The following is a 14,629-nucleotide window of genomic DNA, read 5'->3' as shown; positions in this document are numbered from 1 at the left end:
TTTTGTTATGTTATGTTTCTTAAAATTCTCTGATTCAACTCTAATTAACCCTGCTTAAAGATGTGAAATGATTACTTTCAACAGATTTAAGTTTTCAGAGGATACTAAAGAAGAAAAAAAAAAAACTATAAAATCTGAGCAGAGTTCAACTTTCTGATAAACATCAGTCCAGATCTCTAGTTATGTGTGTATAATTACACATACAAAAATTATACTGTATCTGAGGTTAAAAAAATACTTTTTTATTTTGAGGCAGGGTCTTACTAAATTGTCCAGGCTGGAGTGCAGTGGCTATTCACAGGCACAATCATTGCGCATTACAGCCTTGAACTCCTAGCTTAGGCAGTCCTTCTGACTTAGCCTCTCAAGTGGCTGAGACTACAGGTGTACCCTATCATGTCCAACTTAAATGGTTTTTCAAAGCAGTCAAAAGTTTTTTTTTTTGCCCCCCCTTTGCAGTCAAAGGTTAATGATAAAGGAAGATAGTATGTGCACCCTTATAATGCAAGTATTAATTACTTTTTTGAATGGCACAGTTTTGCTTAAGTATTGGGAAAACAACTGAGGAGATATTTAAGGAGCATTCTATTTCAGCAGATAGTTTATAGAAGATACTTTTAAAAAGCAGTGGTGGAATCTCACACATTTGAAATTCTGAAAAAGAGACCCAAAACATCAGCAGAAAGGATGCCAGAGGGAATAATCTTGCATGGCAAACAGATAGACTTGATAAGCAAATAGGATTTTCTACTTAGCCTTGCTATTTTTCTATTTTTTAGCCATACTTGATTTAGGTAAATATGGGTGGATGCTGAAATTACTTGGGGAAAAATTTGATGGGGACTAGAATATTTACTCAATCCCAAAGGATCCTCAGATATCACCAAAAAAAAAAAAGTTAACTTCACAGTGAAAAACCCTGGCATACACTATCTTTACTAAATATAAAGGTTAATATCACTAAAATTTGGGCATACTGACATCATGTGCCTCATGATGTGATGCACTTATGTAGTAATGCTGTCAAAATGTATATCCTGAATCTGTTCATGAGGAAGCATCAGATTAATCCCAAAGGAGAAATGTTCCACAAAGCTGGCCAGTATTCTTCAAAAATGTCTGTCGTGGACATCTTGCTTTGGTAGTAAGCATACATTTGTCTATGTTATCCTTTTTATTTGCTATAATATAATATAATGGTATGTTTGTAATAATTTGTTCAATCAGTTCCCCATTAATAGTTTTAGATTGATTCCAATTTTTCATTATTATAAACAGTGAGTGGTAAATAATATTCTTTGTCTTTAATACATATATATATATATATATATTTTTTTTTTTTTTTTGCAGACAGAGTCTCACTCTGTTGCTCAGGCTAGAGTGCCATGGTGTCAGCCTAGTTCACAGCAACCTCAAACTCCTGGGCTCAAGCAATCCTTCTACCTTAGCCTCCCAAATAACTGAGACTACAGTCATGCGCCACCATGCCCGGCTAATTTCTTTCTATTTTTGGTAGAGACGGTGTCTCGCTCTTGCTCAGGCTGATCTTGAACTCCTGACCTTGAGCGATCCTCTCGCCTTGGCCTCCCAGAGTGCTAGGATTACAGGTGTGAGCCACCGCTCCTGGCCTTTAATATTTTTTATATTAGGGCTATTATCTCCTCAGATAGATTCTTGTTTTTATTTTTTTTTATTAATATTTTAATTAAAACTCTTTACATCTTTTTTCTTTTTCTCTTTAACTTTAGAAGAATCCCTATTCATCCTCAGATAGATTCTTAGGTGTGAAATTGCTGAGTCAAAGGGTATGCACATTTTATGTGTTGTTAGTATGGTCAGACAGACTTCTTGAAAGTGTTATTGTCTTCAACTTAGAGGACATATATCTGGGTCAGGCATTTTATTGTTATCTTTACTGTGATTCCATTTAAATAGAGGTGAAACAGATGGTTTTTCTGTTTGTTTTTTTTTAAAATCCTACTGCTTCTGTCGTTCTGATTCAGCTTTTAAAAGCAGTTCATCTCCAAGGCCATGAAGGACCTATTTATGCCGTACATGCTGTTTACCAGGGGAGGACATCAGATGTTGCGTTACACACACTGATAGTTTCTGCAGCCTCAGATTCTACTGTTAGACTCTGGTCTAAAAAGGATTCAGAAGGTAGGCCTGGAGACATTATAATCCAGAGAAATGAAATACTAATCATCAAATGAATGATAACTAGGAGAGTATATATATAATTTTTTCAAACTTTCAAGCAAATTTAAAAATGCTGTAGTTCTAATCTCAATTTTTGTTTCATTTGTACTTTTTAGAAATTCCTCTATACCAAATCGTTTGACAATGTAATCCTAAGCCTTTTGATATAAATCATTTTGTTCTCTGTAACATTGTTAAGATTTGTCCATTTAACTTCACATGGTTAGTGGGGGCTCGGGAATGGCTTTTCTCATTTCTCTGCTAATACTTTGGGTTATGACAGTGCTACCCAACCTCTCTAGATGGATAAGCTCAGAGGCAGTTGTTCATGGTGTTTTTTATTATTTCTTAGTAACGTGCCTTCAGACCTTAAACTTTGGAAATGGATTCACTCTGGCTCTCTGCTTATCTTTTTTGCCTAATACTGATGGTGAGTATCCTGCTAATTATATATTAAAAGAGCAGTATATTTGCATATCTCCATGTGCTGAGAACAAAAAGAAATTATATGGTCTTATTTTGTATTTAAATGTTTTCATGAAACAAATTGAGATGTGGATGACATACTTTTATTACAATATTTAAATAATCTGACTATAGAACAAAGTTAAGGGAGGCTTATTAGGATTTGGTTAGCTATTAAAAATTTTAGTGACAATATATGCTCAAGATTGATACTGCTAATTATCAAATTTATTATAGATGGATATAGATCTAATTTGGGGCAAGTTTCTAATTCTTTAGAAGGTAAAGGTCAGGAATAAGTTGAAAAACTACTGAAAATGGACCATGTGATCATTCATCTCAAGGTGACCGCCCCTTCACATTCTGCAAAATGACAATTTGCCTGAGACCACTTAAAATCTCCAGACAGAAAAATTTCCCTTTCACTGTGAAGCCCACCTGTACCTCTCTTTGATTATCTTCCACCAAGATGATAATCATTGTGAGTCAGTCAGTCTCTTTGTCTCCTCAGTATCTACAGGACAGGCCAGGTGGAGAGAGGCAAGACCTGGAAGCTGCCAGCTTCTCTTGCCTTCTGCAGTAGGTGCTGCAACTTCATGGTTTCATGTTATGCTTCTGTTTTGTGCAAGGGCTCCTGGAAGGAGAAGCTGCACACATTCTGGTCTCATAACATTGAATTTCATTTCTTCCTGTCTACACTGAGGCCAAGTGACTAGAGTTTTTGTTTTTGTTTTTTTAGTTGATTTAAAGTGACAGAAATCTTTGAAAAAATAACACTTTGTAACAAGGTGTTTCCTTAGGAAAAGTCTCTATTTTATCTTGCTTCAATGTTGATAGGGTTTTCTTTTGGTAATGCTAGTTAGTTTTTTTTTTGAGACAGAGTCTCACTTTGTTGCCCAGGCTAGAATGAGTGCCATGGCATCAGTTTAGCTCACAGCAACCTCAATCTCCTGGGCTCAAGTGATCCTACTGCCTCAGCCTTCCGAGTAGCTGGGACTACAGGCATGCGCCACCATGCCTGGCTAATTTTTTGTATATATACTTTTAGTTGGTCAGTTGATTTCTTTCTATTTTTAGTAGAGACGGGGTCTTGCTCATGCTGGTTTTGAACTCCCAACCTTGAGCAATCCACCCGCCTCGGCCTCCCAGAGTGCTAGCTAGTTAGTTTTTTATCTTATTAAAGAAAACTGATTTTACAGTTACATGTTTCATAGCTTTTTAACCACATATTTAATTATATGCTCTTTTATTTTGTTTTAATACTGAATTCTCAAACAAAATATAAAGTTCTCGAAGTAACAAACATACCCTTAAATATTTGTGCTGGGCACAAAGTAGCTTTTTCTTGTTCATTTGAGCTAACAACGTTTTATCTTGGTCTTCTGGCTGACATGGTAAAAATGCTCCCTACTGGCTCTTGAGCTTATTTTTCACTGCTCCTTCTATCATAAATGAAATAGGATGGTGGGAAGGACTCTCAGTTAATAGTTATTATTTGCCAAGTAACCATTGAATAGAACATTTTAGAGTATCCATGTTATTCCTATAGACATTTATCAAGCACTCTCAATTATTTGTTCAGTGGTGTGGGAAATAGAAGTTAGGATTCTTTGCCTAGACCTTAGAATCCAGCATGGGTGATAATCATAACATGGGATGGAGTATAGTACTCACAGTGAAGCCTGTTTTTTTCTCCCCAGTACCAATATTAGCGTGTGGTGATGATGACTGCAGAATTCACTTATTTGCTCAACAAAATGATCAGGTAATTAATGATGTTTATTAAGAGACTAGAATTATGTTCTGCTTAGTTACATATCTTAATACAATTTCCAGATTATAGAATTTTATGGATGTTATAATGTAAACCAAAATAATCCGATGGAGAATCTTTTTTTGACAGTCCTCTGTTATGTGGTTTTCCACTCTCTGTTGGACCGCTAAGTGACCATTGCCTTGGCCATCAGGCCCACGGTTTTTAGGGAAAACAGGTCATTCATTAGGTAGGGGAAGAGAGAGGGAAGATGCCATGGTAGTGCTCTTTTTTCTTAAGAATTTTAAATGAGGTGTAACATTCCTACAGTAAAGCACCCCTGGTAGCGTTTATTTGTCCTGCTGAGTTTAACTTACACTTTAGGTGCTTAAACTAAGGGAGAGAAGTTTCAGAAAGGGGGTTGATTAAATCTGACCCATTTATTTAATAATGAGAATACTAGTTTGTTCACGGTGCTATAAGAAAGTTAAAAATGATTGTGAAAGTCCAGTTGTCTAACTTTTTTCTATATAGTATTTACTGTATGTCATTTTATCTTGTAAACAAACATTTAAAGTATTTGAGGCTACAGATATTATCTACTTAGCATTGCTCCATTAATGATTTAGATAATAACATGATGAGATTTTTCATTGCCAAAGGAGTGTTGTAAAAGCGGGCTGCAGTAGGACTGGCTGAGACCAAATGATGTCACTGATGTACATGAACATGTTAAATTCTTACATCAAGCCTGATGATTTTTGTTATTTTCCTAGTTTCAGAAAGTGCTTAGTCTCTCTGGACATGAGGATTGGATAAGAGGCGTGGAATGGGCAGCCTTTGGTCAGTATGAACTTTTGCTAGAGCACATATGATAGGGATGAGTATGTGTAACTTGCAAGAAAGCAGTCTCTTATGTTTTAATTTTTTAAGTTTTCTTTGTATGTTATATTTTTCTGTGGTCCCATTTAGAAAAGAGGATACCTATCCCTTCTGTTAACTATTAATTGAGTGGTAGAGGATGAAACAAATTGATATTTATAAGATGATACTAGCTGTCCTGTCCACATGCATTCTTGAAAAGTTCTTTGTAGAACTTAGTAGACTGTATATAAAGAGTACCACATGATATAAACATTTATTAGCGTTGTACGCATATTTGTCAACGATGAGTGTAGGTGAAATGAATGAAGGGTAAGGAAATGTCTAATTTTTTCAGGTAATCTAGAAATGTACACATGGTAGAAGAGAAAGTCTTCTACCTAAGTTTAAGAATATAATGTTTTAGGCCGGGCGCTGTGGCTCACGCCTGTAATCCTAGCTCTTGGGAGGCCGAGGCAGGCGGATTGCTCAAGGTCAGGAGTTCAAAACCAGCCTGAGCAAGAGCGAGACCCCGTCTCTACTATAAATAGAAAGAAATTAATTGGCCAACTGATATATATATAAAAAATTAGCCGGGCATGGTGGCACATGCCTGTAGTCCCAGCTACTCGGGAGGCTGAGGCAGAAGGATCACTCAAAGCCCAGGAGTTTGAGGTTGCTGTGAGCTAGGCTGACGCCACGGCACTCACTCTAGCCTGGACAACAAAGTGAGACTCTGTCTCAAAAAAAAAAAAAAAGAATATAATGTTTTAAAAACAATACAATTTATTTTTTAATTAGGTGGAGATCTTTTCCTAGCAAGCTGTTCACAAGATTGCCTGATAAGAATATGGAAGCTGTATGTAAAATCAACATCTGTGGAAACTCAGGATGATGATAATATAAGACTGAAAGAAAATACTTTTACCATAGAAAATGAAAGTGAGTAATAATGAAAATATTTGATGTGACAATACTTAGGTCTCCTAGCTATAGTTCATTTATTTATTTCACACACAGCAATGTGAAGGTTAGTTTTTCAGAATGTCAGATTCTTACCTGAAACTGATCGTGTGCATTTTTCTGTTTTTATTTTTATGTGAGAATGAGTCATTTTTTACATATAAAACATTTTTATTTTAAATAATATTATTAAGACTTTTCTAAAGTGCCAAAAATAATGTTTAATGCTTTTCAATAAAGTAATTTGTAAAATGTTACCAAATTGCAGTTTTACCGTGGGGAAGAACTAAAGGAATTGTGTGAATTATTTGTACTTTGGAGTATATGTTGGAATATATTCATAAAAGACAAGCCACGTCCCTAAATTTGATTAGTATATGTAATTCTGTTTTCTTCCTGTCTGGCATTAGAACAGTACTTCTGCATGGTAGATCCTGTAGGAATGTTGTATTTGAGGGAGATATTTTTGGATACATATCTAAAGTATAAAACTAGTTTTCAGTATTGTTCATGTAGGTATTCAATTCTTTGTTATTACTCTTTTTGTTTTTAAAGTCCTTTAGAGTTGAGATTTTGGTAACATGATTTTATGGGGAGAACCAAGAAATGATATAAAAAGCATATTATTAGTAGCTGTATCCAAATATGAAAATTTTCATGGTATTTTATAGTTAGGTCAAAATACTGATTTTATTTCCTTTATTTCTACATTTATCTTACGTTTTCTAAAACGATATTTTATTTTAGGTGATTAAATTCTGATAATGAGTGAAGATAATAAGGAGGCTTGCATGTCTGTTTTGCTTTTTCATTACAGTATAATAGTAGCTGTCCCAGAAATCTTCAAAAACAGAACATATTCCTTAGTATTTGTTTATGATAAGGTAGAGAAAAATACAGAGAAAAATTTATCTTTAGAACTTTTTCTCCTATAATTTTGAACAATGGGTAAGGTTAATGGAATTTAGAATGTATGTTCTTTTCTTGAATCTCAGCTATCATGTTTTGTTCTAATTTTTTTTATATATAATTACATAGCCGACTTGGTTATGAAATGTTCTTTTTAGAAGAGCTTTGAGGAAATAATACCTTCATTGCTTTTGTTATAGGTATTAAAATAGCATTTGCTATTACACTGGAGACTGTGCTAGCTGGTCATGAAAACTGGGTAAATGCCGTTCATTGGCAACCTTCATTTTATAAAGGTAGGAAGAAAAACATAACACATATCCCTTATTTCAGTTAAATCTTATAGAATTTTTTTTTTTTTTTTTTTTTTTTTTTTTTTTTGAGACAGAGTCTCGCTTTGTTGCCCAGGCTAGAGTGAGTGCCGTGGCATCAGCCTAGCTCACAGCAACCTCAAACTCCTGGGCTCGAGTGATCCTTCTGCCTCAGCCTCCCTGGTAGCTGGGACTACAGGCATGCGCCACCATGCCCGGCTAATTTATATATATATATATCAGTTGGCCAATTAATTTCTTTCTATTTATAGTAGAGACGGGGTCTCGCTCTTGCTCAGGCTGGTTTTGAACTCCTGACCTTGAGCAATCCGCCCGCCTCGGCCTCCCAAGAGCTAGGATTACAGGCGTGAGCCACAGCGCCCGGCCTAAATCTTATAGAATTTTAAGCTGACCAGATAAAGTGTAGGATTTTTTGAGTGGAATTATAAATCTCAAGTATAAGACACTTTTTTCTTTGTCTTTCTTTTTTTTGAGATGGGGTTTTGTTATGTTTCCCAGGCTGGATTTGAACTCCTGGCTCAAGTAATCCTCCCATGTCAGCCTCTTGGGTAGCTGGGACTACAGGCATGCACCAGCACGCCTGGCTCAGACATTTTCAAGTTGGCAAAGTTTAATGCTGCATTACTGGTCTTTTGGACACTCAATTTCATTAAAAATTGAACTGCTATGTGGGAAGAGGATGATTTCTGTCATAATGCTAAAACCACCACACTACAATTAACTTTTTCTGTTAAAGGTTTCCATCCTGGTTTGTTAGGGGATTTAAGAAAAATTGACTTGTAACCCAACTTCACTGGATTCCTTACCCTTGGTAATACAGAGTTGATAGTACTGAGGTACATTATTTATGAAAAAGTAAGACTCTCTTTCCCCTTCTTTCTTTTGCCCTTTACTTCCATTTATGGAGCGATGTTTCTGTGCATGCTCAAGCTGAGTATAGAGCTGAGCAAGACATAACTTCACATTCTTCCTTCTCACCCCCTTTCCAAGGCAAGAGTAGCAATAGTTAATGCTCAGGTAACCACCGTTCTGTTCTTACTCACATTATGCCATATTTGTTACAGTTTTTTTTTTAAATAAGTTGGATATTAGAAATATCAAAGACTCCTATGTATTCTTTCCTGAACCTTCCCCTCCATCCTTCCCTAGAGGCAATTATAGTTCTGAATTCAGTGTATATCATTTTCTTTTTCTTTGGGTTTTTTTTTTTTTTTTGAGACAGAGTCTCACTCTGTTGCCCGGGCTAGAGTGCTGTGGCGTCAGCCTAGCTCACAGCAACCTCAAACTCCTGGGCTCAAGGGATCCTCCTACATCAGCCTGCCGAGTAAGTGGGACTACAGGCATGTGCCACCATACCTGGCTAATTTTTTCTAGATATATTTTTAGTTGTCCAATTAATTTCTTTCTGTTTTTAGTAGAGACGGGGTCTGGCTCTTGCTTAGGCTGGTTTCCAATTCCTGACTTGAGTGATCCGCCCACCTCGGCCTCCCAGAGTGCTAGGATTACATGCGTGAGCCACCGTGCCCAGCCAGTGCATATCATTTTCATCCATGTTTTTATACTTCTACACATATGTATAACTACTAACAATATTTTTTACAGCTATTAAAACTTGATATCAGTATGTATTTATCCTTTTACAACTTGCCTTTTTAGCTTAACATGTTTTGGAGATGTATCCATGTTGATTCATGTTGCTTCAGTTATTTGCATTTATTATGCTGTAATATTCCATTGTTTGAATATACCACAACTCTTAGTTGTTCTAATAGTAGACATTTGTGGTGCTTGCAAATTTTTGCTACTATAAACAATGCTGTAGTGAACATTCTTATAGTACCTATGTTGTTTTTTTGTTGTAATCTACAAACATAATCACTTAAAGGAATTAGTTTTTATTTTTAGATGGTATTCTACAGCAGCCAATGAAGTTGCTGTCTGCTTCAATGGATAAAACCATGATTCTCTGGGCTCCAGATGAAGAGTCAGGAGTTTGGCTAGAACAGGTAAAAATGTAGATTTTTAAAAAACAGAAAATTGGATTTTATGAGCTGCAAACTTATAAAGAGTTGCAAATTTTCACTCTTTGTACACATTAAATGAGTGGGAATTCAGTAGTCTCTGAAATCAGTTATTTTCATTGTGAAAATGTAGACTATTGATTGAGAATTGTTTTCTTATTGTATAGGTTCGAGTAGGTGAAGTAGGTGGGAATACTCTGGGATTTTATGATTGCCAGTTCAATGAAGATGGCTCCATGATCATCGCTCATGCTTTCCATGGAGCATTGCACCTTTGGAAACAGAGAGCAGTTAACCTGGTAAGAAAAGCACTTTTAGGCCGGGCGTGGTGGCTCTCGCCTGTAATCCTAGCACTCTGGGAGGCCGAGGTGGGCAGATTGCTCGAGGTCAGGAGTTTGAAACCAGCCTGAGCAAGAGCAAGACACCATCTCTACTAAAAATAGAAAGACATTAATTGACCAACTAAAAATATACATACAAAAAATTAGCCGGGCATGGTGGCTCATGCCTGTAGTCCCAGCTACTCGGGAGGCTGAGGCAGTAGGATCACTTGAGCCCAGGAGATTGAGGTTGCTGTGAGCTAGGCTGACGCCACGACACTCACTCTAGCCTGGGCAACAAAGTGAGACTCTGTCTCTAAAAGAAAAGCACTTTTAAATAAAGCATTTCTAATCAAATAGTGTGAATCCTAAGTGAAACCTAGGTAAATAGTATTTTACTTATTATACTTTATAGAAACATAGTAGAAGCATTTAAGTTCAAATGACATTCTTTTTTTCTGTGGACATGACTGTAGTTATACTGGGTAAGAAGCTCATGCTTTTTTTTTTTTTTTTTTTTTTTTTTGAGACAGAGTCTCACTTTGTTGCCCAGACTAGAGTGAGTGCCGTGGCATCAGCCTAGCTCACAGCAACCTCAAACTCCTGGGCTCGAGCAATCCTGCTGCCTCAGCCTCCCGAGTAGCTGGGACTACAGGCATGCGCCACCATGCCCGGCTAATTTTTTACATATATATAAGTTGGCCAATTAATTTCTTTCTATTTATAGTAGAGACGGGGTCTCGCTCTTGCTCAGGCTGGTTTTGAACTCCTGACCTTGAGCAATCCGCCCGCCTCGGCCTCCCAGAGAGCTAGGATTACAGGCGTGAGCCACCGCGCCCGGCCAAGCTCATGCTTTTTTGAGAATAAAAATATTTGTGTAGCATTGTTAAGGTATTGAAATTTGCACATAGGTAAATTTTCTACATAAGGGAACTGTATCCCTTTAAGCTATATAATTTTTTTTTAGATGGAAGTTTTCCTAAAATTTGTATTAATAACTTCCCTGTCCTCTTAAAAGAATTTAACATAATTTGATATTTTCTTGTTGGATTGCTAAGTCCTAATTATTACTGAATGAATGTCAGTCAGGTATTACACTTTTATTTATTTATTTTTTTTTGTTACACTTTTAAAGTAAATATTTTTTAGGATAAATTTTATTTCCTTAACTCAGTCTTTGAGGGCCTTCATAGAAAAAAAGCATCTGATGCTGAAGGAGAAACCCAAACCAGAAGATAGAATTTCACTGTAGTTGTGGTTATAATTCGATTTCGAATTTATAATAACTACTTACCAAATATAGAAAGTGATTTGTTTTTAAAAAGAGAGCAGGGCTGGGTGCTGTGAGTCATGCCTTTAGTCCCAGCTACTTGGGAGGCTGAGGCAGGAGGATAGCTTGAGCCCAGGAGTTTGAGGTTGCAGTGAGTGATGATGAGGACGCTACACTCTAGCCCCAGTGATAGAGTGAGACTCTGTCTTAAAAAATAAATAAATAAAAGTAGAAATATAGCAGTTTTAGGTTAACAGCAAAATTGAGCTGAAAGTAGAGAACTTCCACATACCCTTACCTCTCCCCCATAGGTGGCCTCCCCCACTATTCGCATCCTACATCAGAGTGGTAAATGTATTACAATCAAGGGTGATTTTTTAAAAATAAACACTGCCTTTTAGGACTGTTACTATGGGAAACAGTACTGTTATCCTGAAAATACTGTCCATTGCTCAAAATATTTTGTGAACTCCCATTAGAACTAACTTTAGAGGTCAGAGAGGAAATTAATGTCATTTCTTTGTCATAGCCTTTTTCATCGGGGAGGGGGCTAGAAATAATAGAGTTTAGTCACTGTATTCATTAGACTTATCTTTAAATGACCTATTAACTACTTAAACAAATTTAGTTTTCTTCTAAAGGTCAAGTTTTACTGCCACTTGAGGTTGTTCAAAAAGATGCTTTATGGACGAGACATATGACATTTTTTATATTTTGTTGTCATTATTTGTTATATGGTTGCTGTTTCAGGCTCCTCAGCCATTAGACCATCTAGGTTTGATTCATTTTTCTGTGGTGAACCACCTAAAACTCCTTTTAATTAATAAAGACAGCCATCAGGCCCACATTCAAAATCTACTTACTCATTTTATATAATATTTTTTTATTATTATTTAGTGCCAGCATTATCTTGTGTACTTTATGAATACAAACTCATTTAATCCTCATAATGGTCCTATGAGGTAGGTGCTGTTATTATGTCTGTTTTACAGAAGGGTTAATTGAAGCACAGAAAGGTTAAGTGGTGTCTTGCTGTTAGTAGGCATTCAATAAGTGATGAATGGGAGGAAATTTCCCAAGGTTATTGGTTTAAAGGGTACGACACATATTTGAATGCTTAAGTTCTAATTTGGTTGATTGGAAAATGGGTCCTCTTATTTTATGATCCCATTCTGTATACTTTTCATTTTGCTAGGGGGCTTTATTCTTTTCTGTTAACAGACATGAGTGCTTTAAGTGGTGATAGTCTTTGATTCTTTTAATATGTGTTATGAACACTTATTGCAGAGAGAGTGGACTCCAGAAATTGTCATTTCAGGACACTTTGATGGTGTCCAAGACTTAATGTGGGATCCAGAAGGAGAATTTATCATCACTGTTGGTACCGATCAGACAACTCGACTTTTTGCTCCATGGAAGAGAAAAGACCAATCACAGGTAAAATATCTTCCTACTTTACTAGTACACTTTAAAAAACATCCATGAGCACAGGGAAAGTGGGGCAACATTGTTAGCCATTAGGAAAATGCAAATTAAAACCATGATGAGGTACTACTACACACCCTCTAGAGTGGCTAACAAACAATACAATAACAAGTGCTGGTAAGAATGCAGAGCAACTGGTACATTGCTGTAGGGAATGCAAAATAATAAAGCCAGTCTGGTGTTTTCTTAAAAACTTAAATCATACACCTACTCTTCAAAATTTAAACAACAATTCAAATGTTAGTTGTCAAAATGTATTTACTTCAGTTTCACATAAAAGTTCTGCTATGTTTTGTAATTTTAGGTTCAATTCATTAGGAGATACTATCAAGTGTAGAATATAAACAAATTTCTTAAGTCATATGTCTGGGCCCGCGGGACCTTTTGTTACTCGCAGGGGCGAGGGGGACCGTGCCTAAAAGAGATGAGCGAGAGAAAGAAACGAGACCAAGCGAATGATTGTCAAGGTCTACTTTACTTGGATTTTTAGTAGGTTTTATATACAGAAAACAAGGAAGTAGAAACAGAAAAATAGAATGGGGGAATAATGAGGCTTTCCTGTGGGCTAATCAGCCCCAATCAGCATCCCAATGGCACCGGAAGCTCTTTGTGATGGATCACTCAACCCCAACCTGGCAGGGGGTTGGGAACAATTGCAGGTGGCATGCCCTGGAGCAAGCATGGCATGGAATGCATTCTTTTTGGAACTATAGCTGGGGGGCTGGGTGCTATTTTCATCTTAGGCTATTTTCCGGGGCGAGGCCCATGCGTAGGACAAGTCGTTGGAATGTGAAGGGTCTTAGTCTCCAACAGTCATACAGTGTTTTTCTTTGTTTTTAATCCTATGACAGATTATAAAGTCATATAGTATTAGATGATAGTTTTCAGTGTTGGCCCTGAGCTCAAGCAATTACAATACAATTTTACCACTGGTAAGCTTTGAACTGCTATGTGGTAGAGAAAGTCAGTATCCTCAGTGTCAATTTCTGATAGAAATTCACAGAACTGACTATGGGTCAGTCCATGAGAGCTAATGAAGTTTGACGCTGACATTACTGCTTTAATAACACATGATAGATTCAAGTGAATACAGTTGAGAACATTGGGACAGCATCTATAGTCAATTTAAAAACAAGTCAAATGATTTGGAGTAGTTTTTTGTTGGGAAATAGGCTAAAAGACTTGAAAAGTTTCAGGGGCTTTGCAAGGCTTTGCCTTGAAGGAATCTGTGGACATGTTAGTTCAGAATAGAAGCTGCTCCCAAGGGAGGCATTGTCAGAGGACAAAGCAACGTTTCTTCTTTGCTGCGGGCCATCGCCTTGAGCTTTTTTTGCAAGGCAGAAGCTCAGTTTGGGTCCTTGGCAGAGAAGCTGATAAAATGCCTGCCCACCGGATAACGTACAGCTGGAACTATCCTAGACTTCAAGGCCATTCCTGCTTCACTCCTGACTACATGTCTTTGTATTTAGAAGAAGTAGATTAGTACACAGACTCAGTGTTCTCATTTTATACATTTTATCTTTTTTTTTTTTTTTTTTTTTTTTTGGGACAGAGTCTGTCTTTGTTGCCTAGGCTAGAGTGAGTGCCATGGTGTCAGCCTAGCTCACAGCAACCTCAAACTCCTGGGCTCAAGCAATCCTTCTGTCTCAGCCTCCCAAGTAGCTGGGACTACAGGCACACGCCACTATGCCCAGCTAATTTTTTCTATATATATTAGTGGGCCAATTAGTTTCTTTCTATTTATAGTAGAGATGGGTCTCGCTCTTGCTCAGGCTGGTTTCGAACTCCCGACCTCGAGCAATCCACCGCCTCGGCCTCCCAGAGAGCTAGGATTACAGGCGTGAACCACTGCACCCGGCCTTTATCTTTAATTTATATGCTCAGCTAGGTCTGTTTCTAACTTAGGGCTTAACGTGCTTCCCTTAGAAAAATTTTGTAACTGTCTATTCTTATAGACAGAATTAGGCAAGGTTCTCCTGGAAACCTCAAAAAATGAACTGTACACATAATTCTCTAACAAAAGACAACTATTTGCTGTAATAATAAATACT

At 37.0% G+C, this 14,629-nt stretch overlaps 1 protein-coding gene across 2 annotated transcripts in view; it reads left to right on the top strand.

The window, feature by feature from the left end:
- Positions 1–14,629, top strand: part of ELP2 (elongator acetyltransferase complex subunit 2) — a 42,334-nt gene that overhangs the window by 8,200 nt on the left and 19,505 nt on the right. The window contains exons 4-13 of one of the 2 annotated variants that reach the window (XM_012742121.3): positions 2,004–2,160; positions 2,552–2,629; positions 3,151–3,372; positions 4,365–4,429; positions 5,194–5,260; positions 6,080–6,220; positions 7,351–7,446; positions 9,388–9,488; positions 9,671–9,802; positions 12,381–12,530. In XM_012742121.3, coding sequence (XP_012597575.2) covers positions 2,004–2,160; positions 2,552–2,629; positions 3,151–3,372; positions 4,365–4,429; positions 5,194–5,260; positions 6,080–6,220; positions 7,351–7,446; positions 9,388–9,488; positions 9,671–9,802; positions 12,381–12,530 — 1,209 coding nt within the window. The remainder of the gene's footprint in view (positions 1–2,003; positions 2,161–2,551; positions 2,630–3,150; positions 3,373–4,364; positions 4,430–5,193; positions 5,261–6,079; positions 6,221–7,350; positions 7,447–9,387; positions 9,489–9,670; positions 9,803–12,380; positions 12,531–14,629) is intronic. The other variant, XM_012742120.3, reaches the window with a different exon arrangement.

The sequence above is a fragment of the Microcebus murinus genome, chromosome 17 (assembly GCF_040939455.1).
Source record: "Microcebus murinus isolate Inina chromosome 17, M.murinus_Inina_mat1.0, whole genome shotgun sequence".
Classification (NCBI taxonomy): domain Eukaryota; kingdom Metazoa; phylum Chordata; class Mammalia; order Primates; family Cheirogaleidae; genus Microcebus; species Microcebus murinus.
Note: the sequence above shows the minus strand (reverse complement) of the source record. Positions and strands in the feature narration are given on the sequence as shown.